Source organism: Salvelinus fontinalis, chromosome 30, assembly GCF_029448725.1.
Source record: "Salvelinus fontinalis isolate EN_2023a chromosome 30, ASM2944872v1, whole genome shotgun sequence".
Taxonomy (NCBI): Eukaryota; Metazoa; Chordata; class Actinopteri; order Salmoniformes; family Salmonidae; genus Salvelinus; species Salvelinus fontinalis.
In genome coordinates, this window is record NC_074694.1 from 29,173,122 (window position 1) to 29,200,289 (window position 27,168).

Sequence of the window (27,168 nt, forward strand, 5' to 3'; positions counted from 1 at the left end):
AAGGGAGATGGTTGTTCTTTTAGCTTTAATGGTCTTCACTGGGGCTGCAAATTTCCAGAGACTTGGCGATACGATATTATCATGATACTTAGGTGCCGATATGTCTTTTGAATCTCACGATTCTATATGTATTGCGATTCAATGTTCCAACCACTGCTGCAGAGTGTCAAGCGAGAGTCATGAGAACAAGTTTTGATCAGTTATGTAAATAAGTGCCCAAAACAAATTGGCTCCCTATTTAAAAGATGGAGAACAAACTATGAAGGAAAAATACTGGCTTTTTGGTGCAGGTATAGCAAACTGGCACAAAAATAATATTGCGTTGTCAAAACAATACGATATGTAACTATCGATTTACGTTTTTCTCCCATTACTATTTTTCACACTTAGTGATTAATATCCCCGGGGTCGTGCTCATTTAACAGGACCACTCTGTCTGAAGAAATACAATTCAAGTGTTTTAAACACATTTTCTAACACACTGCATATAAAAACTGTACAAATTTATTCCAATTTATTTTTCTCAATCCAATATGCTTTGTTTAAACCACACGTGTCATACTCATTCCACGGAGGGCCAAGTGTCTGCGTGTTTTCGATCCTCCATTGTACTTGATTAAGGTAACTAATTAGTAAGGAACTATCCACACCTGGTTTTCTAGGGCATAAAAAACAAAAACCTGCTGATTTTTAAACCATGCCTTCTCTAACCCTCCCTCCTGTCTTCCATTTCTGTGTCTCCATATCTTCTATACATTTTCCTGCCCATCCTCTTCTCAGATGGGTATGGTGGGTAACCCAGGCCCCTATGGAGGCCCCTACGGTGAGCAGCAGGCAGGTCCGGGCCTGGGGGGAGCAGGGCTGGGCCCTCCGCTCCAGAACAAAGGCTCCATGCCCAACAGCCTGGCCCAGTTCAGCATGGACAAGAAGAGCCAGCCCATGCAGGGCATGGCTGCCATGGTAAGGAAGTTATCTAGCTAGTCTCCTACCTATCATTTAAAACTTCTGTCATGGATGCTGCCTTTTTGTGTATCAGTCAACCACACTGACCAACCCTGAACAGACTATCACGGTTGCAGTAACTTGTATATTTTCAATTATTTTATTTCCTCTTTCTATCCTCAGGCCACACAGCAGTCTGCCGCAGGTGTGGGCGGTGGAGCCGGAGGCACTGCAGGGGTGGTCCCCAACGCCCAGGGAGGCCTGGGGCCCGCCGTGACTGCAGCAGCTGGGGCGCCCCCTACGGCCGACCCCGAGAAGCGCAAGCTGATCCAGCAGCAGCTGGTACTCCTGCTCCATGCACACAAGTGCCAGCGGCGGGAGCAAGCCAACGGGGAGGTGCGCCAGTGCAACTTGCCACACTGCCGCACCATGAAGAACGTCCTCAACCACATGACCCACTGCCAGGCCGGCAAGTCCTGCCAGGGTGAGCTGATAAGACCCAGAATAGATAGACCTGCAAGATGGTTCCCTGTCACACCTTTACCTAAGAGGTGTATCATATTCATCAAGAGCTCTCTGAAGTAATCATCACAATCTTTTTCTCACCCTTTTTCTTTTCCTTGTCTCTGCCCCTCTTCCCCTTCGTTCTCTCTCCTTAGTGGCTCACTGTGCGTCATCCAGACAGATCATCTCTCACTGGAAGAACTGTACGCGGCACGACTGTCCTGTCTGCCTGCCGCTCAAGAATGCCGGGGACAAGAGGAACCAGCAGTGTGAGTGTATCTGCCCATCAAACAATACTTTTCTCACTACCCCTCTCTCCCTCAGTCTGTTAGCTGGCTCGTGTAATAGTAGTATGCGTCTAGTCTTAGGTTTAGAGAGTCGTCAAGTCTCAACTCTTTCAAGTAATGCCTATGGATGTACAGTGTGTTCAGACCCCTTGACTATTTCCACATGTTATGTTACAACCTTATTCTAAAATGGATTAAATAAAATATTTTCCTCATCAATCTACACACAATACCCCATAATGACAAAGCAAAATGTTTTTGCAAACTCATGAAAAAATAAACCAACAGATACAATATTTACATAAGTATTCAGACCCTTTGCTATGAGACTGAAATTGAGCTCAGGTGCATCCTGTTTCCATTTATCATCCTTGATGTTTTTACAATAAGTTTGCGTAGTTTACAGTGCATGTCAGAGCAAAAACCAAGCCATGAGGTCTAAGGAGTTGTCCATAGAGCTCCGAGACAGGATTGTGTCGGCACCAATCTGGGGAAGGGTACCAAAAAAATTATGCAGCATTGCAGGTCCCAAAGAACAGGGTGACCTCATCATTCTTAAATGGAAGACGTTTGTAACCACCAAGACTCTTAGAGCTGGCTGCCTGGCCAAACTGAGCAATTGGGGGAGAAGGGCCTTGGTCAGGGAGGTGACCAACATCCCGATGGTCTCTGACAGCTCCAGATTTCCTCTGTGGACATGGGAGAACCTTCCAGAAGGACAACCATCTCTGCAGCGCTCCACCAATCAGGCCTGTATGGTAGAGTGGCCAAACGGAAGCCACTTCTCAGCGGCAGGGACTGGGAGAATAGTCAGAATCGAGGGAAAGATGAACGGAGCAAAGTACAGAGATCCTTGATAAAAACCTTAGGAGCGCTCAATACCTCTGACGGGGGTGAAGGTTCACCTTCCAACAGGACAACAACCCTAAGCACACAGCCAAGACAACACAGGAGTGGCATCGGGACAAGTCTCTGAATGTCCTTGAGGCATTCATTTTGTGTAGAATGAGGGGGGAACGATTTAATCCGTCAGGCTGTAACTTGACAAAATGTGGAACAAGTCAAGGGGTCTGAAATATCTTCCGAATGCGCTGTATATAAGACGTCTAGATGCTTTGAGATTGATTTATAAATCAACAAGTTCATGATTTGCCATGAAGTTGTTGGCTTATAAATCAGTTGACTACATTATAAACTTTGACTGATGAATGCCCTATGTTCCCGACCTAGGCTTTTATAGCATTCCTCCTAGAGTACAGAATTATTAATAATCCTGTCTCTACAGCTCTGCTAGGAGGTGCTGGTGTAGGTCTAGGTGGTTCCCTGGGCTCGGTGCCCGGAGGCCAGCCCAGCGCAGCCAATCTCAACCCCCCCAGCCAGATCGACCCCAGCTCAATTGAGAGGGCCTACGCCGCCCTGGGCCTCACTTACCAGGGCACCCAGATCCAGAGCCAGCCCAACCAGGCTTCTCTGCCCTCACAGGGTCTGCAGGGCCAGCCTGGCATGAGACCGCTCAACCCTATGGGTAAGCTGTTAGTTGTCTAAAAGATAGTCCGGCTATTGTGTGTTTTTACCCCCATTTCGAAGTCCATGCCTTTAAACATCTGGTGTTTTTAATTTATTTTTTCTGACTCAATGCCATAAGTTAACAAGTGGCCGGGTTCTACATGTTTCAATATTCAGGTGTCCTGTCTCCTTTAAAAAGAGAATGCCAGTGTTTTACCTTTGAAAATACAGAGAAAAGAGTCCCGTTTTGTGAATCATGTGTTATTATTGGTTTAAATAATGTTCTACACCAGGAGTGTGCATGGTCCTCTTGGGTTTTGAAGCTGTAACCAGTCTGTCCATAATAGTAAGGTTACACTGTTGCTTTCCCTAACTGAAACCGCCCCCTTTTGTCCACTTTAATGGGAATTACACACACACACAGATGTTTTATTTGTCAACATTTTGGTGTAGTCAACTTTTTTCCCCAAGTCACTTGAAAATAAAACGTGTGGTGGGAGTAATTTCTATCATTGACTTCTAAGTAAGGTTTTACCAACTTTATTCTCATAACCACAAACAAAAGGTAATGTTGAATATTATTTCTGCAAAACCCGTGTGTGAATTTTTATTTCACCATGTTAGGGGGTAACCCGATGGGGGTGAATGGAGGAATGGGTGTTTTACCCCAGAATCAGCAGGCCAGCCTGCTGCAGGACACCATGCTCCACCTCAACATGAACTCCCAGGGGTGAGTTGCAGACCTTCATTAAAATATAATTATTTGCTCTCTTAAATACTTCTACCTGCACTTGATTGAGCATGCCTGGTGCAATAGAATTGTCCCAGAACTGCAAATCTCCACCCATCTGACACTTCGGCCAGGCGCAAACTTTGTTCTCTCTGTGTGTTCTAGTCTGATGAATGATGCGGGTGGGATGGGTAACATGGGCTCCATGCCCATGGCGACCCCACCCTCTGCAGCAGGTATGAGGAAGAGTTGGCACGAGGACATCACCCAGGACCTGAGGAACCACCTGGTGCACAAACTGTAAGTGGCTGGGAGGGACAAAACAGCCTCTGGATGGGACCTAAAAACACATTGTCTCTGGGGGCCCATGCGCCTGTCATCAATGTCAAAAAATGGTTCTGCGTTTAATAAATTGATAACCCTCCATAAAGTATTTCATAAACCTTTTTCATTTCCATATGTACTAGGAAGCTAAGTGTTTGTTTCTTGGGCTTCAGGAATGTGACTGATTTGAAAGTATAAGGGCATATCAGTGAACAAATGCCGTGGTCAAGGCTACTAGTGGAGCTTACCCGGGTTTTCAAAAGCGCATATCAGACCGAGAGCCTAATGCTTCTTAGGTAAATCAAATGTTATTGGTCACATACACATATTTAGCAGATGTTGCGGGTGTTGCGAAATGCTTGTGTTCCTCGCTCCAACAGTGCAGTAGTATCCAACTATTCACAATGCACACAAATCTAAAAGTAAGAGAATGGAATTAAGATATATATATTACTATAACAAGCAATGTCGGAGTGACATTCACTAAAATACAGTAGAAAAGAATACAGTATATACAGTTGAAGTGGGAAGTTTACATACACCTTAGCCAAATACATTTAAACTCAGTTTTTCACAATTCCTGACATTTTTAATCCTAGTAAAAATGTCCCTGTCTTAGATCAGTTAGGATCAACACTTTTATTTTAAGAATGTGAAATGTCAGAATAATAGTAGAGAATGATTTCTTTCATCACATTCCCAGTGGGTCAGAAGTTTACATACTCAATTAGTATTTGGTAGCATTGCCTTTTTTAAATTGGTTAACTTGGGTCAAACGTTTCGGGTAGCCTTCCACAAGCTTCCCACAATAAGTTGGGTGAATTTTGGCCCATTCCTCCTGACAGAGCTGGTGTAACTGAGTCAGGTTTGTAGGCCTCCTTGCTCGCACACGCTTTTTCAGTTCTGCCCACACATTTTCTATAGGATTGAGGTCAGGGCTTTGTGGTGGCCACTCCAATAATTTGACTTTGTTGTCTTTAAGACGTTTTGCCACAACTTTGGAAGTATGCTTGGGGTCATTGTCCATTTGGAAGACCCATTTGCGACCAAGCTTTAACTTCCTGACTGGTGTCTTGAGATATTGCTTCAATATATCCACATCATTTTCTTACCTCATGATGCCATCTATTTTGTGAAGTGCACCAGTCCCTCCTGCAGCAAAGCACCACCACAACATGATGCTGCCATCACCGTGCTTCATGTTTGGGATGGTGTTCTTTGGCTTGCAAGCCTCTCCCTTTTTCCTCCAAACATAACGATGGTCATTATGACCAAACTGTTCTATTTTAGTTTCATCAGACCAGAGGACATTTCTCCAAAAAGTACGATCTTTGTCCCCATGTGCAGTTGCAAACCGTAGTCTGGCTTTTTAATGGAGGTTTTGGAGCAGTGGCTTCTTCCTTGCTGAGTGGCCTTTCAGGTTATATTGATATAGGACTCATTTTACTGTGGATATAGATACTTTTGTACCTGTTTCCTCCAGCAGCTTCACAAGGTCCTTTGCTGTTGTTCTGGGATTGATTTGCACCTTTCGCACCAAAGTACATTAATCTCTAGGAGACAGAACGCGTCTCCTTCCTGAGCGGTATGACGGCTGCGTGGTCCCATGGTGTTTATACTTGCGTACTATTGTTTGTACAGATGAACGTGGTACCTTTTCAGGCGTTTGGTAATTGCTCACAAGGATGAACCAGACCTGTGGAGGGCTACAATTTTTTTCCTGAGGTCTTGGCTGATTTCTTTTGATTTTCCCATGATGTCAAGCAAAGAGGCACTGCGTTTGAAAGGTAGGCCTTGAAATACATCCACAGGTGCACCTCCAATTGACTCAGTCTAATTGACATCATTTATCAGAAGCTTCTAAAGCCATGACATTCTGGAATTTTCCAAGCTGTTTAAAGGCACAGTCAACTTTGTGCGTGTAAACTTCTGACCCCCTGGAATTGTGATACCGTGAAATAATCTGTCTGTAAACAATTGGTATGCAGCATACCATCCTGCATACCACTACTGGCTTGCTTCTGAAGCTAAGCAGGGTTGGTCCTGGTCAGGCCCTGGATGGGAGACCAGATGCTGCTGGAAGTGGTGTTGGAGGGCCAGTAGGAGGCACTCTTTCCTCTGGTCTAAAACTAGTTCCCAATGCCCCAGGGCAGTGATTGGGGACACTGCCCTGTGTAGGGTGCCGTCTTTCGGATGGGACGTTAAACGGGTGTCCTGACTCTCTGAGGTCATTAAAGATCCCATGGCACTTATCGTAAGAGTAGGGGTGTTAACCCCGGTGTCCTGGCTAAATTCCCAATCTGGCCCTCAAACCATCATGGTCACCTAATAATCCCCAGTTTACAATTGGCTCATTCATCCCCCTCCTCTCCCCTGTAACTATTCCCCAGGTCGTTGCTGCAAATGAGAACGTGTTCTCAGTCAACTTACCTGGTAAAATAACGGTAAAATAAAATAAATAAATAAAATTGTTGGAGAAATGATTTGTGTCATGCACAAAGTAGATGTCCTAACCGACTTGCCAAAACTATAATTTGTTAACAAGAAATGTGTGGAGTGGTTGAAAAACGAGTTTTAATGACTCCAACCTAAGTGTATGTAAACTTCCTTCTTCAACTGTACATATGAAATGCGTAAAGCTTTATGTAAACATTATTAAAGTTACCAGTGATTCTATGTATATAGGGCAGCAGCGTCTAATGTGCAGAGTTGAGTAACAGGGTGGTAGCCGGCTAATTAACAGTCTGATGGCCAGTTGAGAGAGAAGCTGTTTTTCAGTCTTTAGGTCCAAGCTTTGATGCACCTATACTGACCTCACCTTCTGAATGATATCAGGGAGAACAGGCCGTGGCTCGGGTGGTTAATGTACTTTTTGGCCTTCCTGTGGCATCAGGTGCTGTAGATGTCCTGCAGGGCAGGTAGTTTGCCCCCGGTGATACATTGGGCAGACTGTATCACCCTCTGGAGAGCCTTGCGGTTACGGGTGGTGCAGTTGCCGTACCAGGCGGTGATACAGGATGCTTTCTATCGTGCATCTGTAAAAGTTTCTGTGGGTCTTTGAGGCCAAGCCACATTTCTTCAGCCTCTTGAGGTTGTGGAGGGGTTGTGCTGCCTTCACACTCTGTGTGGGTGGACCATTTCAGATTGTCAGTGACGTGTTATCCGAGGAACTTGAAGCTTTTCAACTTCTCCACCGCGGTCCGGTCGATGTGGATAGTGGCATGCTCCCTCTGTTTCCTGAAGTCCACCATCTGCTCCTTTTGTTGACGTTGAGTGAGGGGTTATTTTCCTCGTCATTGTTGGTAATCAGGCCTACTAGTGTGTCGTCTGTAAAGTTGATGATTGAGTTGGAGGCGTGCATGGTTATGGGTGAACAGGGAGTACAGGAGGGGGCTGAGCACGCATCCTTGTGGGGCCCCAGTGTTGAGGATCAGCGAAGTGGTGTTTCATACCTTCACCAGCTGGGGGTGGCCCATCAGGAAGTCCAGGACGCAGTTGCACAGAGCGGGGTTCAGACCCAAGGCCCAAGCTTAATGATGAGCTATAGTCAATGAACAGCTTTCTTACATAGGTATTCCTCTTGTCCAGATGGGATAGAGCAGTGCGATGGCGATTGCATCGTCTGTTGATCTATTGGAGCGGTATGCAAATTGCAGTTGGTTTAGGATGTCAGGTAAGGTGGAGGTGATATAATCCTTAACTAGCCCCTCAAAGCACTTCATGATGACAGAAGTGAGTGCTACGGTGCGATAGTCATTTAGTTCAGTTACCTTTTTGCTTTCTTTGGTACAGGACATCTTGAAGCAAATGAGGACAGCAGACTGGTATAGGGATGCAGCCTTGCAAGGTTTAACATGCTTAAATGTCTTACTCATGTCGGCCACAGAGAACGAGAGCCCACAGTCCTTGGGAGCGGGCCGCGTCGGTGGCTCTGTTATCCTCAAAGCGGACAAAGGTGTTTAGCTTGTCCGGGAGCAAGATGTTGGTGTCCAATGCTGGTTTTCCCTTTTTCTAATCAGTGATTGTTTATAGACCCTGCCACATACGTCTCTAGGGATGCAACGGTACACCGTATGTTATCGAACTGTTCGCGACACCCCCTACGGTTTAATACGCACACATGAACTGCGGAATTATGGTATGCCTGTCATTTTCCTATAATTTCCAAAACTTGCTTATTGCGGAGCAGACTACACGCACGTTGTACATTCTGATCCACAGAACCAGACGCGCGGCTTGTGGATGTTAGGGGGCTCCTGAGGGCTGACAAACTTTACTCCACAGCGATGTCTCAATGTAGTGACCGCAACCCCCTCCCCCTTAAACAACTAATGGATGATTTGCAATGACATCTCAGTAGGAAACATCCCTAAAGGGGCCCCATGAAGAACGGGGAAACTAATAACAAATACTCTCTCAGCTTCATGACATTGGCTAGAGAGACGGAGGGAAGCAAATTTGAAGAGTCACTGACGTCTTTTAAATCCTCTGTGTGGGAACATTTTAATTTCAGCGTTCAATACGATGAAGAGGATAGACTATAAACAAAGTACAGTCTGCAAGCATTGCTTTGCCACTGTTGGCTATTTAAGTGGAAACACTTCTAACGTGTCGTCGCCATCACCTGGCCGTGGCCGAAAAACACAAATTATGAAAGCGGTGGGGGTATTCGTAGCCGAAGATTTGCAGTCCTGTTCGGTGGTTACTGACTTGGGATTTCGTCACCTGATTAAAAAATAAAAACGAACCGCGTTACGATGTCCCCTCCTGCACAAATTTCAGCAGCAAATTAATTTCCAAACTCTATGAAACATCACAGAGAAATTGAAAATGAATTGACACATCCACCCTATCTAGCTCTCTCCACTGATAGTTGGACCTCCAGAGAAACTCAAATCTACCTCGCTGTGACGGATCACTATGTTCTGGATTGGGAGATGACGAGCTACAGGTTGTCAAAGCTTAGGATAACTTAGTTTTTCTCTGCTTTATTTCATACAGTAGAGACAGAAACCAGGCCTAATCAGTCATGCTGCTATTTTTCTGAACGTAAAGTTTTTTTTGTCTAAGAGTTTGTTTATTATCAAGATACCGAAACATACCGTTACCGTGGCCCACAAACTGATACATACCGAAGCGTGGGCCCACTTTACCATTGCATCCCTGTGTCTGAGCTGTTGAATTGCGACTCCACTGACTCTGTATTGACGTTTTGCCTGTTTGCCGTCAATCCACGGTTTTTGTTTTGAGTAGGTTTTAATAGTCAGTGGGAGCAACACCGCCTATTCACTTCCTGTTGAACTGAGTCACTGTGTCCGTGTATACGTCAATGTTATTCTGAGGCATCCCGGAACATATCCCAGTCCGCGTAATCAAAACAATCTTGAAGCATGGATTCTGATTGGTCAGAATAGACTTCCTGTTTTGAGTTTCTGGCTATAGGAACGGAGGAGCAAAATGGAGTTGTGATCTGATCTGCCGAAGGTAGGACGGGGATGGCCTTATAGCCATTCCGGAAGTGGGAGTAACAGTGGTCAAGCATTTTTGCAGCACGAGTACTACAGGCAATGTGTTGCTAGAACTTTGGATGCCTTTTCCAGCTATAATAATATAACAATATTCCTGTCTGCGCAATGTACTGAGAACCTAGCTAGCTGTTTGGAAGTGAACAGTATATCCAGAGAGAGCCATGATTCAGTTAAACCGAGTATGTTACAGTTCCTAATGTCTCTCTCTGGAAGGAGATCCTCACCATGAGCTCGTCTACTTTATTATCCAGAGTCTGAACATTAGCAAGTAATATACTCGGAAGTGGTGGATGGTGTAAACCTCTCCTCCGCCAGCAGCATCTTGGAGCAGCCTCGGGAATAACTTCAATTGGGGGGGTATGAACATAGGCTCCAACTTGAAAGTCGTAATGCTGGTGAGTTACCGCCGCTCTGATATCCAAAAGTTATTTCCGGCTGTATGTATTAACGCCAAAAACGTTCTGCGCTGGGCAGAAGGGTTTGGTGCTTCAAATACAGCAGTTTGGCAACATCTTTAATTGAGCCTCTCATTCTCCTTAGTTGCCGGCCTCAACACGTTACAGATAGATGAACTGTATAGGATACTCTGGGGACATGACATTGTCTAGATGCAAACAAATATCATATTTGGCTGACAACGGCTCTTGAGGGGTTGAACAAAAAAAGCAGTTTGCGATTTCGATCATACTGGTGAATGGGCATTTGAGTTGTGGTTGCAATATCAACAATTCCTTATCTCTGGTATACAGTGCATTCGGAAAGTATTCAGACCCCTAGACTCTCTCAACATTCTGTTACGTTACAGCCTTACTCAAAGATTGATTAAATAAAAATGTTCCTTATCAATCTACACACAATACCCCAGAATGACAAAGTAAAAACAGGTTTTTAGAATTGTTTGCAAATTTATACCTAAAATACCTTTTTTTATTCAGACCCGTAGTGATGAGACTCGAAATTGAGCTCCGGTGCAATCGGGGAAGAAGGGCCTTGGTCAGGGAGGTGACCAAGAACCCGATAATAACTCTGACAGAGCTCCAGAGTTCCTCTGTAGAGATGGGAGAACCTTCCAGAAGGAGAACCATCTCTGCAGCACTCCACCAAATAGGCCTTTATGGTAGAGTGTCCAGACAGAAGGCACTCCTCAGTAAAAGGCACATGACAGACCGCTTGGAGTTTGCCCAAAGAACTCTGACCATGAGAAACAAGATTCTCTGGTCTGATGAAACCAAGATTGAACTCTTTGGCCTGAATGTCAAGTGTCACGTCTGGAGCAAACCTGGCACCATCCCTACGGTGAAGATTGGTGGTGGCAGCATCATGCTGTGGGGATGTTTTTCAGCAGCAGGGACTGGGAGACTAGTCAGGTTTGAGGGAAAGATGAATGGAGCAAAGTACAGAGATCCTTGATGAAAACCTGCTGCGGAGCACTCAGGACCTCAGACTGGGGCGACGCTTCACCTTCCAGCAGGACAACGACATCCAAGACAACGCAGGAGTGTCTTCAGGACAAGTCTCTGAATGTCCTTGAGGGGTCCAGCCAAAGCCCGGACTTGAACCCGATCGGACATCTTTGGAGAGACCTTAAAATAGCTGTGCTGCATTCAACCTGACAGCGCTTGAGAGGATCTGCGGAGAATAATGTATTTGGGGAGATAATACCAGAGTCTGTAATCGCTGTATAAGGTGCTTCAACCAAGTAGTGAGTGAAATTTGAATACTTATGTAAATGCGATAGATTTTTTTTTTATTAAAACAATTATTGCTAACATTTCTAAAACCCTGTGTTTCTTTGTCATTATGGGCTATTGGATTGTAGATTGAGGAATTTTTATTTTTTTATCCATTTTAGAATAAGGCTGTAATGAAATAATGTGGAAAAGGTCAAAGGGTCATAGTTTCCGAATTCACTGTATCTTGGCATGCATCATTCAAGACGGTTTAAATTCTGTGCAGCGCAATTGACACAACGCACACTATCTGGGTTGCCAATAATCAGTATAGAAAACAGTTGGGCAGTACCATGATCTCATTAAGTCCTTTTTTGGAGTCTCAAGTTGAGTTGAATTTACTTTAAATATTGAAGCCCTTTTGTGTGGGCTATTAGCCAGGCAACCTGCTGAGTTCAACATATACTGGGGATAAATTCAGCCACTATCAGACTACTTTCTCCCTAATTGATAGGCTATTTGATTTGTATTTTTTATAAGGTTTATAAATGGTAGCTAAATATATACCGTTTTTAAGTCGGAAGTTTACACACTTAGGTTGGAGTCATTCATTTGTTTTTCAGCCATTCCACAAATTTCTTGTTAGCAAACTATAGTTTTGGCAAGTTGGTTAGGACATCTACTTTGTGCATGACACAAGTAATTATTCCAACAATTGTTTACAGACAGATTATTTCACTTATAATTCACTGTGTCACAATTCCAGTGGGTCAGAAGATTACATACACTAAGATGACTGTGCCTTTAAACAGCTTGGAAAATTCCAGAAAATGATGTCATGGCTTTAGAAGCTTCTGATAGGCTAATTGACATAATTTGAGTCAATTGGAGGTGTACCTGTGGATGTATTTCAAGGCCTACCTTCAAACTCAGTGCCTCTTTGCTTGACATCATGGGAAAATCAAAAAGAAATCAGCCAAGACCTCAGAAAATAAATTGTAGACCTCCACAAGTCTGGTTCATCCATGGGAGCAATTTCCAAACGCATGAAGGTACCACGTTCATCTTTACAAACAATAGTACGCAAGTGTAAACACCATGGGACCACTCAGCCGTCATACTGCTCAGGAAGGAGGCGCGTTCTGTCTCCTAGAGATTCACGCTCTTTGGCGCAAATAGTGCAAATCAATCCCAGAACCACAGCAAAGGACCTTGTGACGATGCTGGAGGAAACGGGTACAAAAGTATTTATATCCACAGTAAAAGGAGGCATATATGAACATAACCTGAAAGGCCGCTCAGCAAAGAAGCCACTGCTCCAAAACCGTCATTAAAAATGGCAGACTACAGTTTGCAACTGCACATGGGTGACAAAGATCGTACTTTTTCAAGAAATGTCCTCTGGTGTGATTTAACAAAAATAGAACCGTTTGGCCATGATGACCATTATGTTTGGAGGAAAAAGGGGAGGTTGCAAGCCAAAGAACACCATCTCAACTGTGAAGCATGGGGGTGGCAGCATCATGTTGTCGGGGGTGCTTTACTGCAGGAGGGACTATACAAAATAGATGCTATCTTGAAGGAAATTTGTGGATATATTGAAGCAACATCTCAAGACATCAGTCAGGATGTTAAAGCTTGGTCGCAAATGGGTCTTCCAAATGGACAATGAGCCCAAGCATACTTCCAAAGTTGTGGACAAAAGGACAACGAAGTCCATTTATTGGCGTTGCCATCATAAAGCCCTGACCTCAATTTGTTAGCAGAACTGAAAAAGCATGTGTGTGCAAGGAGGCCTACAAACCTGACTCTGTTACACCGGCTGTCAGGAGGAATGGGCCAGAATTCACCCAACTTATTGTGGGAAGCTTGTGGAAGGCTACCCAAAACGTTTGACCCAAGTTAAACAATTTAATGGAAATGCTACCAAATACTAATTGAGTGTATGTAAACTTCTGACCCACTGGGAATGTGATGAAAGAAATAAAGCTGAAATAAATCTCTATTCTGACATTTCCCATTCTTACAATGAAGTGGTGATCCTAACTGACCTAAGACAGGGAAATTTTTACAAGGATTAAATGTCAGGAATTGTGAAACTGAGTTTAAATGCATTTGGTTAAGGTGTATGTAAACTTCTGATTTCAACTGTAGCTATAGATTGTACACTCACTGCAGAATGAAACAGTCCCTAGTATTGTAGTGTTTTGAGGGTGGACTGTCTGTATTTGCCATTAATAGACTGATTTTACACCATCAAGCTGGGAGAGAACTTGCCTGGAAACCCGACTTTGAATTGTATTGAATTCTACATCGGCCGACCACTATAAGCCAGAATGTTGAATAAAATTATATTTTAACATACTTCACTGGTTGTCTGTGTGGTTGGTCCTTTTGGCGCTAGGAATGTGCGCTGGTAGTGCGTTTAGTTTCTATCACCTGAAGCCTGCTCAGAACCATGGAACATGTGCACGAGCTCTGCAAGGGATGTCTGAGTCTTGTGCAGGTGTTAACTTGTGCACATGCTTCAGGTGATAGAAATCTGAATGCACTACCAGCACTTTGGGAAGTTGATGTAATTGTACTTTCCTGTGGAAATATTGTCATATTCCTACTGCCAAAAGGACCAACCACACGGTCCATTAAACATTATTTTTTTTTTTAAATTAAAATAGTTTTTAGGACAGAAACCTAATCGGTGTCCTTTAAAAAAAAAAAAAGACATATACCAGATATAAAGTATGTAGAAAAGATAAAGAAGCTATTCGTTATCAAATGATCTTAGAACTAACAATCACCTAAATAAAAACTAGACTCAGGGAGAACCTTAAAAAAATGTCATGGCATGGGGACCCCATTGATTTTTATAATATTTGAGTCACTCAGATGGCTCATGCCATGTATAAGAACATGGCAAAATGTGTAGAATTGCAGGAAAAAAAGCTTTAAAAAATGCAACATTGTCTCTGCCGCCAAGAGGGCCTACATTTTTGGGGGTCAGAAGTTCGTGCCATTGGCCATGCCCAATGCTTTGTCACCACTGTAAGAACATTGGAAAATTTTGTTGCTAGACAAATGGTCAATACACTGAACAAAAATATAAACGCAACATGTTACGTGTTGGTTCCATCTGGACAAGCGGAATACCTATGTAAGAATTATGTTTATTCACTATAGCTCAGCATTCAACACTATAGTACCCTCCAAGCTCATCATTAAGCTCGAGGCCCTGGGTCTGAACCCCGCCCTGTGCAATTGGGTCCTGGACTTTCTGGCCGGTTTCCCCAAGGTGGTGAAGGTAGGAAACATCCCCTTCCCTCCTCTGATCCTCAACACTGGGGCCCCACAAGGGTGCGTGGCTAAGCCCCCTCCTGTACTCCCTGTTCACCCATGGCTGCGTGGCCATGCACGCCTCAAACTCAATCATTAATTTTGCAGACGACACAACAGTAGTAGGCTTGATTACCAACGATGACTAGACAGCCAACAGGGAGGTGGTGCCTGAAACGACCTCACTCAACTTCAACAAAACAAAGGAGATGATCATGGACTTCAGGAAACAGCAGAGGGAGCACCCCCCCCCCACGTCGACGGGACAGAAGTGGAGAAGGTGGAAGGCTTTAAGTTCCTAGGTGTACACATTACAGACAAACTGAAATGGTCCACCCACACAGACAGTCTGGTGAAGAAGGTGCAACGGAGCCTCTTCAATCTCAGGAGGCTAAAGAAATTTGGCTTGTCACCTAAAACCCTCACAAACTTTTACAGATGCACAATTGAAAGCATCCCGTCTGGCTGCATCACTGCCTGGTACGGCAACTGCACTGCCCTCAACCTCAGGGCTCTCCAGAGGGTGGTGCAGTCTGCCCAAAGCATCACCAGGGGCAAACTACCCGCCCTCCAGGACACCTACAGCACCCGATGTCACAGGAAGGCCAAAAAGATGAGCAAGGACAACCACCACCCGGGCCACTACATGTTCACCCTGCTATCATCCAGAAGGCGAGGTCAGTACAGGTGCATCAAAGCTGGGACCGAGAGACATCTATCTCAAGGCCATCAGGCATCGCTAGCACATTAGAGGCTGCTGCCTATTGGCATAGACTAGAAATCACTGGCCACTTTAAGGAATGGAACACTAGTCACTTGAGTAATGCCAGATATGTAAACATTATTAATCTCGTATATATGTACTGTTTTTCTATACTATTCTACTGTATCTTAGTCTGTTCCGATCTGACATCGCTCGTCCATATGTGTGCGTGTGTATATAGTCTTAATTCATTCCTACTTAGATTTGTGTGTTTTGGGTATATGTAGTGTAGTTTGTTAGATATTACTGCACCGTCGAAGCTAGAAGCACAGGAATTTCACTACACCCGCAATAACATCTGCTAATCACGTGAATGTGACCAATAAAATTGTATTTGTTTCATGACCTGAAATTGAAGATCCCACACTCACAAAGCATATTTCTCAACTTTTGTGCTCAAATTTGTTTACATCTCTGTTAGTGAGAATTTCTCCTTTGCCGAGGTTATCTAGCCACTTGACAGGTGTGGCATATCAAGAAGCTGATTAAACAGCACAATCATTACACAGGTGCACCTTGTGCTGGGGACAAAAGGCCACTCTAAAATGTGCAGTTTTGTCACAATACAATTCCACAGATGTCTCAAGTTTTGAGGGAGTGTGGCAATTGGCATGAACAGGCCACATTTCACAGTGAACTCACATCCTCTGTTCCACGCAGCGTACAACTATAGAATACAGACTGACAAACACTGATCACATTCACCACTGTCAACCAGCTCAGACACAGCAAGCTGTGATTCAGTCCGCTTACAACACACTTCACTGCTCTATCTTCCATAACTTTCCTCTAAAAGGATTATCAATGGAACAAAATGAAAGTTAAAACAGGTTTGTTTTAACTGAAATTTGCTTTACATCGTACTCTCGTTCACATATCCCCCCCCCAGTTTCCACAATGTCTCTTGTTTCTCTGTGTAGGGTGCAAGCCATCTTCCCGACCCCGGACCCTGCTGCTCTGAAAGACCGGCGGATGGAGAACCTGGTGGCGTACGCTAGGAAGGTGGAGGGGGACATGTATGAGTCTGCCAACAGCAGGGTAAGCTGCTACACTGAGTAAAGATGCTCTTTTACTGAATTTCTGAGTGGGACTAACTTCAGACCATACTGCCTGGAATAAAAATAAACTTCTGTATTGTTTTGTGTATTTGTCTATTTCTATGTTCTAACTAATTTTCCCCCTCTCCTTTACACAATTTCACTTTCTATCATTCTCTCCCTAACCTTCATTTACCTCACTGTCTCCTTCACTCTTTCTTAATTTCTCATTCCTCTTCCCAGGCGGAGTACTACCACCTGTTGGCTGAGAAGATCTATAAGATCCAAAAGGAATTGGAGGAGAAGAGGCGAACGCGGCTCCAAAAGCAGGGTATGTTGATGTCTACATCAGGGCACACATGTAATATTACAGAAAAGTTTTGGGACATAAAAATACTAAATCGCCAAGAATTCAGCAAAAATAGATGAATTCAGAAAATCTGTTTTTAAGTATTCCTACAAATAAAGAGATGTGATCGTGTCTCAATGTAATCAAGGTATGATTTTATTTTCAAATATGTTTTGGACTTGTGGTCATTTTGCTGGGTACAAATTTGTATAATTATGTTCTGGCCACCTGACCATCTGCTCGGACCAAAATCGTCCCATTGCTGAATCTAGTTGCATACCCCTGCTTTATAGTGCGACAACAGCAAGACCTCCTCTCTTCCTTATCTCCATCTTCTCACCTCTGCACTCCTACAGATGGTCCACTCCCGGACCCTTCCCTGGTGCGGCCCGGTGGACCCAACCAGATGGTGAATAGGATGCAGAATCCGGCAGGTGAGTCCATGGGGACAGGAGAGGGGGGTTGCCACACAGAGACACAACATTTCTGGGCTGGTTTGTGTTTTAAGCTGGCACTCTTATGGTTGCTGTCTTGCGAGCTCCGAAACAACTTTGCTATTTTGTGGTTATTTTGGTGTTAATCTTTACGGAATGTATCCGCTATCATTTCTTATGATCGACAAGAACTTTTGGACATCAGATCGTCAGTTTTTAACTTCAATTCTGACATCGACTCATCTGCTTTGAGTTCTTTGTGTACCTCCAACCCAGTGTTCAGGCTACCCAAAAGGAAATGTGGGTTAAAAAGAGGCAGGAGAGCATCGTCCTGGTGAGACTAATGCTAAGGGAAAACCAGCCACTTCCCTCCATTCTGTGTAAGTCTGTTTTCTGAAACATGGGTTTCGGACCAGATTCCCCCGTGGATTTCCAACTTGATGGATTATCCATTCCCCCGAGTGAACAGGACATTGGATTAAAGGAAATCCAGAGAAGGAGGGGTATGTCTCTTCATCAACAACAAATGGTGTGCAGAATCTAGAGCAGTGCAAATCTCAACCTATTATTCACCCGTCTTGGAATACCTCATGGTCAAATGTTGTCCCTTCTGCCAACCGTAGAGTTTTCATCCGTTATCGTGACTGCTGTTTATGGGTATTTCTATAAATAAAGGGGCCAATGTGTGACATCAGTGTCTAAATTTCAAAATGGTTTGATATATACAGTACCAGTCAAGTTTGGACACCTACTCATTCAAGAGTTTTTTTTTATTTTTACTATTTACTACATTGTAGAATAATAGTGAAAACTATGATTTAACACAGAATCATGTAGTAACCAAAAACATGTTAGACAAAAATATATTTAAGATTCTTCAAAGTAGCCACCCTTTGCCTTGACAGCTTTGCACACTCTTGGTGTTCTCTCAACTGGCTTCATGAAGTAGTGACCTGGAATGCATTTCAATTAACAGGTGTGCCTTGTTAAAAGTTAATTTGTGGAATTTCTTTCCTCAATGCATTTGAGCCAATCCGTTGTGTTGTGACAAGGTAGAGGTGGTATACAGAAGATCGCCCTATTTGGTAAAAGACCAAGTCCATATTATGGCAAGAACTGCTCAAATAAGCAAAGAGAAACGACAGTCCATTACTTTAGGACATGAGAAATTTCAAGAACTTTGAAAAAGTTTAAGTGCAGTGGCAATAACCATCAAGCGCTATGATGACACTTGCTCTCATGAGGACCGCCACAGGAAAGGACGACCCAGGGCCCCCGAGTGGCGCAGTGGTCTAAGGCACTGCATGTCAGTGCAAGATGCGTCACTACAGTCCTTGTTTAGAATCCAGGCTGTATCGCTTCCAGCCGTGATTGGGAGTTCCATAGGGCGGAGCACAATTGGCCCAGCGTCGTCCGGGGTAGGCCGTCATTGTCAATAAGAATTTGTTCTTAACTGACTTGCTTAGTTAAAGGTTAAATAAAAAGTTACTTCTGTTGCAGACGATTAGTTCATTAGTTACCCGCATCAGAAAATGCAGCCCAGAATAAATGCTTCAGAGTTCAAGTAACAGACACATCTCAATATCAACTGTTCAGAGGAGACTGCGTGAATCAGGCCTTCATGGTCGAATTGCTGCAAAGATACCACTATTAAAGGACACCAATAAGACGAAGAGACTTGCTTGGGCCAAGAAACACGAGCAATGGACATGGTGGAAACTGGTGGAAATCTGTTCTTTGGTCTGATGAGTCCAAATGAGAGATTTTTGGTTCTAACCGGTGTGTCTGATACGCAGAGTAGGTGAACGGATCTCCGCATGTGTGGTTCCCACCGTGAAGCATGGAGGAGGGGGTTTGATGGTGTGGGGGTGCTTTGCTGGTGACACTGTCTGTGATTTTATTTAGAATTCAATGCACACTTAACCAGCATGGCTACCACAGCATTCTGCAGTGATACGCCATCCCATCTGGTTTGCGCTTAGTGGGACTATCATTTTGTTTTTCAACAGGACAATGACCCAACATACCTCCAGGGTGTGAAAGGGCTATTTGACCAAGAAGGAGAGTGATGGGAGTACTGCATCAGATGACCTGGCCTCCACAATCACCCGACCTCAACCCAATTGAGATGGTTTGGGATGAGTTGGACCGCAGAGTGAAGTAAAAGCAGCCAACAAGTGCGTAGCATATGTGGTAACTCCTTCAAGACGGTTGGAAAATCATTCCAGGTGAAGCTGGTTGAGAGAATGCCAAGAGTGGGCAAAGCTGTCATCAGGGCAAAGGGTGGCTACTTTGAAGAATCTTAAATGTAAAATATTTTAATTTTTAAAATTTGTTTACCACTTTTTTTGGTTACTACAGGATTCTATGTTTCATAGTTTTGATGTCTTCACTATTATTCTACAATGTCGAAAATAGTAAATATAAATAAACCCTTGAATGAGTAGGTGTCAACGTTTTACTGGTGCTGTACATTTAAATGTGATTTTCTTGCAGTTTCACATGTATAGTTAAAGGAATAAGTGTTTAGATAGGCACAATGAGACCATAACGCCTAGCAACAACAAAACATATACGTGTATTTGTTTGTTTGTTATGCCTAGTAGTTGGGTCTGTTTGCTTTAGTCAACTTCTCTATCATTTATAGCCATGTTAAACCTTCCAGAAGAATGAAAAAGATCAACAGCCTTTTTTATAGTTTATAATTTCTTACAATAATATTAATACATTGGGTTCCGTCAAAGCATTGACAATAATGAAATCATTAATCAGTACACTTCAAGCTTTGTGTGTGTGAACTAGACATCACATTTATTGTTTCCTCCACTCCTTGCTTCTCCTTTATGGCCAGCAGCATACCACCCTGCATACCACTGCTGGCTTGCTTCTGAAGCTAAGCAGGGTTGGTCCTGGTCAGTCCCTGGATGGGAGACCAGATTCTGCTGGAAGTGGTGTTGGAGGGCCAGTAGGAGGCACTCTTTCCTCTGGTCTAAAATATATCCCAATGCCCCAGGGCAGTGATTGGGGACACTGTCCTGTATAGGGTGCCGTCTTTCGGATGGGACGTTAAACGGGTGTCCTGACTCTCTGAGGTCATTAAAGATCCCATGGCACTTATCGTAAGAGTAGGGGTGTTAACCCCGGTGTCCTGGCTAAATTCCCAATCTGGCCCTCAAACCATCATGGTCACCTAATAATCCCCAGTTTACAATTGGCTCATTCATCCCCCTCCTCTCCCCTGTAACTATTCCCCAGGTCGTTGCTGCAAATGAGAACGTGTTCTCAGTCAACTTACCTGGTAAAATAACGGTAAAATAAAAATAAAAATAAATAAATAAAGTGCATTGGAGCCCAATATGCTTTGAGAGGGAGGTGAGGAATGGATGAAACAAGAAGAATCTCTATAGCGTTTCCTTCATTCGTCATGTCCTCTCGCAGCCTCAAAAAAGGCGGGGACCTCTGACCTTCTCATGCAATGGGTTTTGAGAAGGAGACGAGGATGCAACAAATTGTATTTTACCTTTTATTTAACTAGGTAAGTTAGTTAAGAACAAATTATTATATTCAATCAAAGAAATGCAATTGAGATTCTCCCAAGGACATAGGAAGCAAGTATTTGACAGCAAATTTGAGGGGGCCTGACTGACAATGGATGGACATTTGACTGAAGGCGGCACTAGAAAAAAACTGCATTTATCTTTATGGCAACTGTGTAACAATGCCTAATTTATCAACCATTACAGATAACTTATCCTAATTGCTAAATTGCCTCAATAATTAATTTAACTAGGCAAGTCAGTTAAGAACAAATTCTTATTTACAATGATGTCCTAGGAACAGTGGGTTCAGGGGCAGAACGACAGATTTTTACCTTGTCAGCTTGGGGATTCGATCCAGCTACCCCAGTATATATTCAGTCAAATGTATTGAAACTTAATAGCTGGGTTATATTATATCGTGGAACACAAGCTTTAAAAAAGTAGTAACCTCAGCAGTGTGGGACTTGCTTGTAGAAGCCTATGGTTGTGCAATGGCATAGCCTTGTTTTTTTAAATTTAGCAGTCCAATTATTTCCTGACCCTTATCACAGTCCACCTTTTTTATAGTAAAAAAAAAAACAGCCCCAGGATATAATCAGTCAAATAGAACAGAATAGTGCGAAGTAATTTGCGTCTCTCATCTGGAACAGTTATTCTTAGTGATTATTTGAAACGTGGCTCAATTTGGCAAGTTGAAATACACTTTTCAGGGTTACAAACCCAAATCTGTCTTTTTGATATACAGACTTATTTTAAGGAACTTGCATAATAAACTTTCTATATGGATTAGCAATTCTGCATTGAACACTGCATGGGGATGTATTATGGCCGGACATCTGTTTGGCGAGTCGGCCTAGGCTTAATGATTCTGATAAATACTTTGTTTTATAAAGACATGTTATTGTCTATTTTCAGTGGAACATGTATGTTTAGGGGGGTAATAGCCTAGGCTAACCAATTCTAAATACCACTAGCAGTTCACAATGTAGTTCACACTTAAGGCATTTGTTGGATGTTTCATTCTATTGCTATACACACAGATTTGCTGTGGTGTAAGCTGGACACACCTACTACACCCTATCAGACTGATGTGACGGTTCTGAGTAGCTGGAGACCTGTTGTAAATAGATCTTTTTGTTAAAAAAATATATACATGTCTGCTGTACACACCTTGCTTCATTCCAGCTAGTTATATGTGCAACTAGGGCAAGTCTCTAGTCTAGCAATAGATGCTGGTTTTGGCTGTATAGCATTTTGTTAAAAAATAAATATATTTTACCTTTTATTTAAAGGCCATTTAAGTTATTGAAGAACAAATTCTTATTTACAATGACGGCCTAGGAACAGTGGGTTAACTGCCTTGTTCAGGGGCAGAACAACAGATTTTTACCTTGTCAGCTCGGGGATTCGATCTAGCAACCTTTCGGTTACTGGCCCAGCGCTCTAACCACTAGGCTACCTGCCGCCCCAAATTTAATAAGCTTAACAGTGGATGGATAGGATATATCAGTCAGTTAACCATTTACAGTACCAACAGTTCATTAAGAAGTCAATACACACTATCTTATGCAGAAAACGTACCTTATCATGGCACGGTAAAGGCAGTAATTAATTAATAGATCTATAGAAGGGTGCCCTACTTTGAAAGGACGGGAAGTGTTGGCTGTGCGCTTGACCAGGCAACTAACTCCACCCACATTTGAACATCGAAATATCACGTTTTTGGGGTTTATATGCAAAAATGAAAAACAAGCAATAAAAAAAAAATATATATATATATCAATTTCTGTTTAAAAAAAAAAAACAAGTTCACATTCTCAATTGCTCTGTATAAACTCGGAAAACAAACGATCAAAATGTACATTAATCTTACTTCAGGAATTTTGATTTGTCGTCCACGAAGTAGGCTAATTATCTTGATCGCCGCAACAACAAAGACGTCAATGTTCTGTCAGTCCTCGAGATCAACATTAATTGCCGCACCTTGGCTGTTAAATCGCATGCAGTATCACACAAGCTCTTTATCACTTGACTGTCATTCAGAAAATCCTGTTGTGTGATTGTGTCCCCACGTAACTAAACAGCTAGACATCAAATGCGCATCAAACCACTTATGCGTAATTATTGAAGAACCCCGTTAATGGTGGTAGGGTTTTAAAAAACTTTTAAAAAATGAATCATAAAATGTACCCTTTTCTGTTTGAAGCATTGGATTTTGCATTCACATACATTGTTTTTGATACGTGTGCCAATAAACTGTTTTCACAGATACGAAATGTTAAGAGGTATCCATACGAAAAGAGTGACAGAAATATCTAGGACTTTCACAGGATCAAGGTCGAAGTGTAATTCAATTGTTAAATGCTTAGTATATGATATTTCAAACAGCAGTATATGAAAGTGTTTTGTCACACGATTTATGCCAAATCTGTGAAGACTCCAAGCATGAGAAAGGGTTTAAACAGAGGTTTTGATTCAACTCATGAATTATATTGAATGTATCTATGTTCCCAGTGTCTTATTGTATTCACATGGGGGGAAATTCATTTATTATTATTGACTTAGAAACCACTCCAAACAGTTATCCACTACAAGAAATGCTCATTGGTTATAGAAAGACTCATATATTCCACCTCAGAACAGCAACAACAAGCTGGACCTTAACGTACTGTGTGAGGCTATAAACGAGCAAAGAAACCATGCACTCGGAGGCTACTTTTCTTGTTGCCAGTGATTTTCAATTTTGTAAGTCGCTCTGGATAAGAGCGTCTGCTAAATGACTTAAATGTAAATGTAAATGTAATTTTGATTCCGTGTCACTAAAGCCTTGTTCACATTGACCGTTTTGAAATGACTCAAATTTCCAATTTTTGAATGTTATTTTTCCTGCATTCTGAACAGCCATAAAGCACATGGAATCTGATAGTGGTAGGTGGTTTAAAGTCTGATACAAGTCTGTTTCCTAGCCATGTGACCTTGTCTGAAGGGTCAAATTATTTATTTGCCATTAAGTTTTTTAGACTTATTTGGCATTTCTTGTTGCTTGCTATCTACTATGACAGTTTAACAAGAACATGTGGTAGCTAACTAGCGTGTTAATTGTTTACAAACAATTTTGTGAATGTGCTAAATGGCTACCTAGCTAGCTAGTTGACTGATGTGGCTAGCCAAAAATAACTAAGCAATTGGGAAATGTCCATGGCAGGTGTTGTCACCTTGGCTTGCTGCATAACATCTGCGTGATTGGAAGCACGAGCACCACCACCAATCGGCCTACGCCACTGTGCAAACACCCGTCGTTACTATGACAACTATTGTAGCCGTGTTAGCAAATGACTGCTGTCTGAACACACATCCGATTTGGTCACTTGTAACTTTCTCTTTTGGACTGTCAGTATTCCAAAACGGATTTGAAGAAGAAAACAGTTTTGAGCATTAGGGCCTGCAGTGTGAACAAGGCTTTAGACACGTGATGCCCAACTTCTATCAACACGTCTCCTTAGCCACTAGGGGTGATGATGACGTCCTAGACCACTATTACTCAACCCATAAGCTAGCATACAAGGCCCTCCCTTGTCCCCTCTTGGGCAAATCAGTTCATGATTCTATACTCCTGCTTCCTGTTTACAAACTGACGCTTTAACAGGAAGTACCCATGACGTGCTCTGTAGAGAAGTGCTCCATCGAAGTGGAGGCTATGTTTTGGGACTCTGCCGATGACATCGACGAGCTAATCACCTCCGTTACTGGCTTCATCAGGAAATGCATCGCCAACCTTGTCCCCACAGTGAATGTTTGCTGCTTCCCCTATCAAAAGTACATACACCATTTAGACCGACTGCATTCAGCCGCGGGCTAATTTCTTGAGAGGATTGTCGGGGGGCTAGAAAATAATTACAAGTCATTTGTGGACTGCAAGAAGCCTAAACAGATATTATTTGACTAAAACATAATCATTTCGAACCTTGCTTACGTTTGTATACGATCACGTCTCCGTGTGTGGGAATACTGGGGAACAGATTTCCAAAATGAATATCACTTGGAGCTGTTTTCCTGTTTTTACAATCTTATGCCCAACAATAAAAACAAAACTAATTGCTCAACTTGGGAGCCCAAATGAAACCATCGGGCTGCCAGTTGGGGAACCCTGATTCACACAGAAGTCAGCGTTGACCGATCCAGCTTTGAGGACCAGCTCATGAGTAGATTTTAATTTAGAATGAAAAATGAATGTGTTTATGCAACATGTGAGTGCATCGACTCGTTCTCTAATCAAACCGAATCGCACCGACTCGTTTCAAACTAAAACGTATCAGATGCCATGTATCCTCAAATGGAAATATGCATATCCCTAATTGCTATACTAGCGGTGTTCTCTGTATGCTATGATCCTCATGACTGTTTTCTTCAGGTATGAACCAGTTCAACCAGATGGGGATGCAGTCTATGGGCCAGAGGTCCACCCCTCCTCTCCCCCTCACACCCATCAACCAGGTCAGTGTGCTCATCAAGGCTTTACATGCACTTAATGGACATAAGCCTTTCATTGGAAAATAAACCATTATACCCAAATATAAAAGTTTGAGTCTTCAGTAGATCTTAAAGACCTATTCCATTGCAAGAGGAACCATATGTCATAGCACTAATGTATACATTGATGTCACATACAGAGTAGTCTCTAGTATCCAAAGTGTCAAAGGACTAATATAAGCTCTATTGTAAACAATGCCTGTTGTCTCCTGTAGATGGGCATGGGGAACCCCAGGATGGGCCAGCCCAATGTGGGCCAGAACCAGTACCTTCCCCAGGGACAGTTCCCAGGCTCCAGCCCAGGACCAGGCCTTGGCACGGGGCAGCCCGGCATGGCACAGCCTGGCATGAACCAGCAAGGCAACCAGGGAGGCATGGCACAGGTGAGAGAGGGGGAAGTATGTGGTCTACGTCGATGGACAGATTGGGTACGCAAAACGTATTTGTGCTTGACCACCCATATGAGGGCTTCAATGCTGTTTGTTTTAATTAGGGTTATAAACTACCCATAGTTTACTAAAGTTGCTGGAGTTTTCAGGCATTTTTGTAATTGCCCAGTCCAACCGGATTTAACAGTTAAAAAAAATATATATACACTGCTCAAAAAAATAAAGGGAACACTTAAACAACACAATGTAACTCCAAGTCAATCACACTTCTGTGAAATCAAACTGTCCACTTAGGAAGCAACACTGATTGACAATAAATTTCACATGCTGTTGTGCAAATGGAATAGACAACAGGTGGAAATTATAGGCAATTAGCAAGACACCCCCAATAAAGGAGTGGTTCTGCAGGTGGTGACCATAGACCACTTCTCAGTTCCTCTCAGTCTTAATTTATGATTTTATATATTTTACGTTATGAAAATACTTATGGAAAGTTTCCAAAATTCCTGTAGTTTACTGGTGAACTTCGGAAGTTGCAACCGTAGTTTTTAATTGAATCATATTAACTAAACATAATCACTAATACGTTCCCACACGTCTGTATATGCACAAGTCAAACCCTCCTGCCTACACTAGTGTGTCCTCATGTAGAGGTTTATTGGAGGATGCCCCTGTTGAACATGGTTTATGTTAACCTCTGAATAATGTATGAATGCTAAATGCCTCATCTGTTCTCTCCGTTTCCCTCTTTCTCCCTACAGACTCCAATGCCCATTCCTTCCCCTCTCCCCGCCAACAGCCCTCTAGCCGGGCCCGGTTCGGTCGGAGGGGGTAGCGGTGTCCCCTCGGTGGGGCCTATGGGTCCCCAGAGTGTGGGTGGAGGCCCCTCGTCCAACAACCCCCAGCAGCCCAACTCAATAACCCACCTCTCGGCCATGCGCCAGAGCTCGCCCTCCCCCGCCCGCAGCATCACCCCCACACCCCACCAAACACCACCCAGGCTAGCTGGCTCACAGACCCCACAGCCCCACACCCCTAACCCACCCCAGCTGGCCCCCCCAGGCCCCCAGCAGCAGCTAGGGCCCGGCAGCCAGGGACCAGGCTCCAACAAGCCCATGCAGCAGGGGATGGGAGCAGGGGCCACCACCCCATCTCACCCTGGTCACCCCTCCACAACACCCAACCCCCATGGAGGCCAGCTCCCTCGCACGCCTCGCACTCCGGTGAGATTAATTGACTTGATTTATTCGATAATTTAGAGGAAAAAACATACTGCTATAATCGTCCATTTTCAACACATGGTATA

The 27,168-nt window shown here is 43.3% G+C and overlaps 1 protein-coding gene across 4 annotated transcripts in view; it reads left to right on the forward strand.

Moving 5' to 3' along the window:
* LOC129828981 (histone acetyltransferase p300-like) overlaps positions 1-27,168 on the forward strand; it is a 48,026-nt gene that overhangs the window by 4,163 nt on the left and 16,695 nt on the right. For all 4 annotated transcript variants that reach the window (XM_055890340.1, XM_055890341.1, XM_055890342.1 and 1 more), the window contains exons 3-14: positions 781-960; positions 1,126-1,426; positions 1,602-1,715; positions 3,019-3,258; positions 3,864-3,969; positions 4,135-4,269; positions 16,505-16,622; positions 16,865-16,952; positions 17,327-17,404; positions 25,355-25,437; positions 25,689-25,856; positions 26,624-27,085. In XM_055890340.1, the coding sequence (XP_055746315.1) occupies positions 781-960; positions 1,126-1,426; positions 1,602-1,715; positions 3,019-3,258; positions 3,864-3,969; positions 4,135-4,269; positions 16,505-16,622; positions 16,865-16,952; positions 17,327-17,404; positions 25,355-25,437; positions 25,689-25,856; positions 26,624-27,085 (2,073 nt within the window). The remainder of the gene's footprint in view (positions 1-780; positions 961-1,125; positions 1,427-1,601; positions 1,716-3,018; positions 3,259-3,863; positions 3,970-4,134; positions 4,270-16,504; positions 16,623-16,864; positions 16,953-17,326; positions 17,405-25,354; positions 25,438-25,688; positions 25,857-26,623; positions 27,086-27,168) is intronic.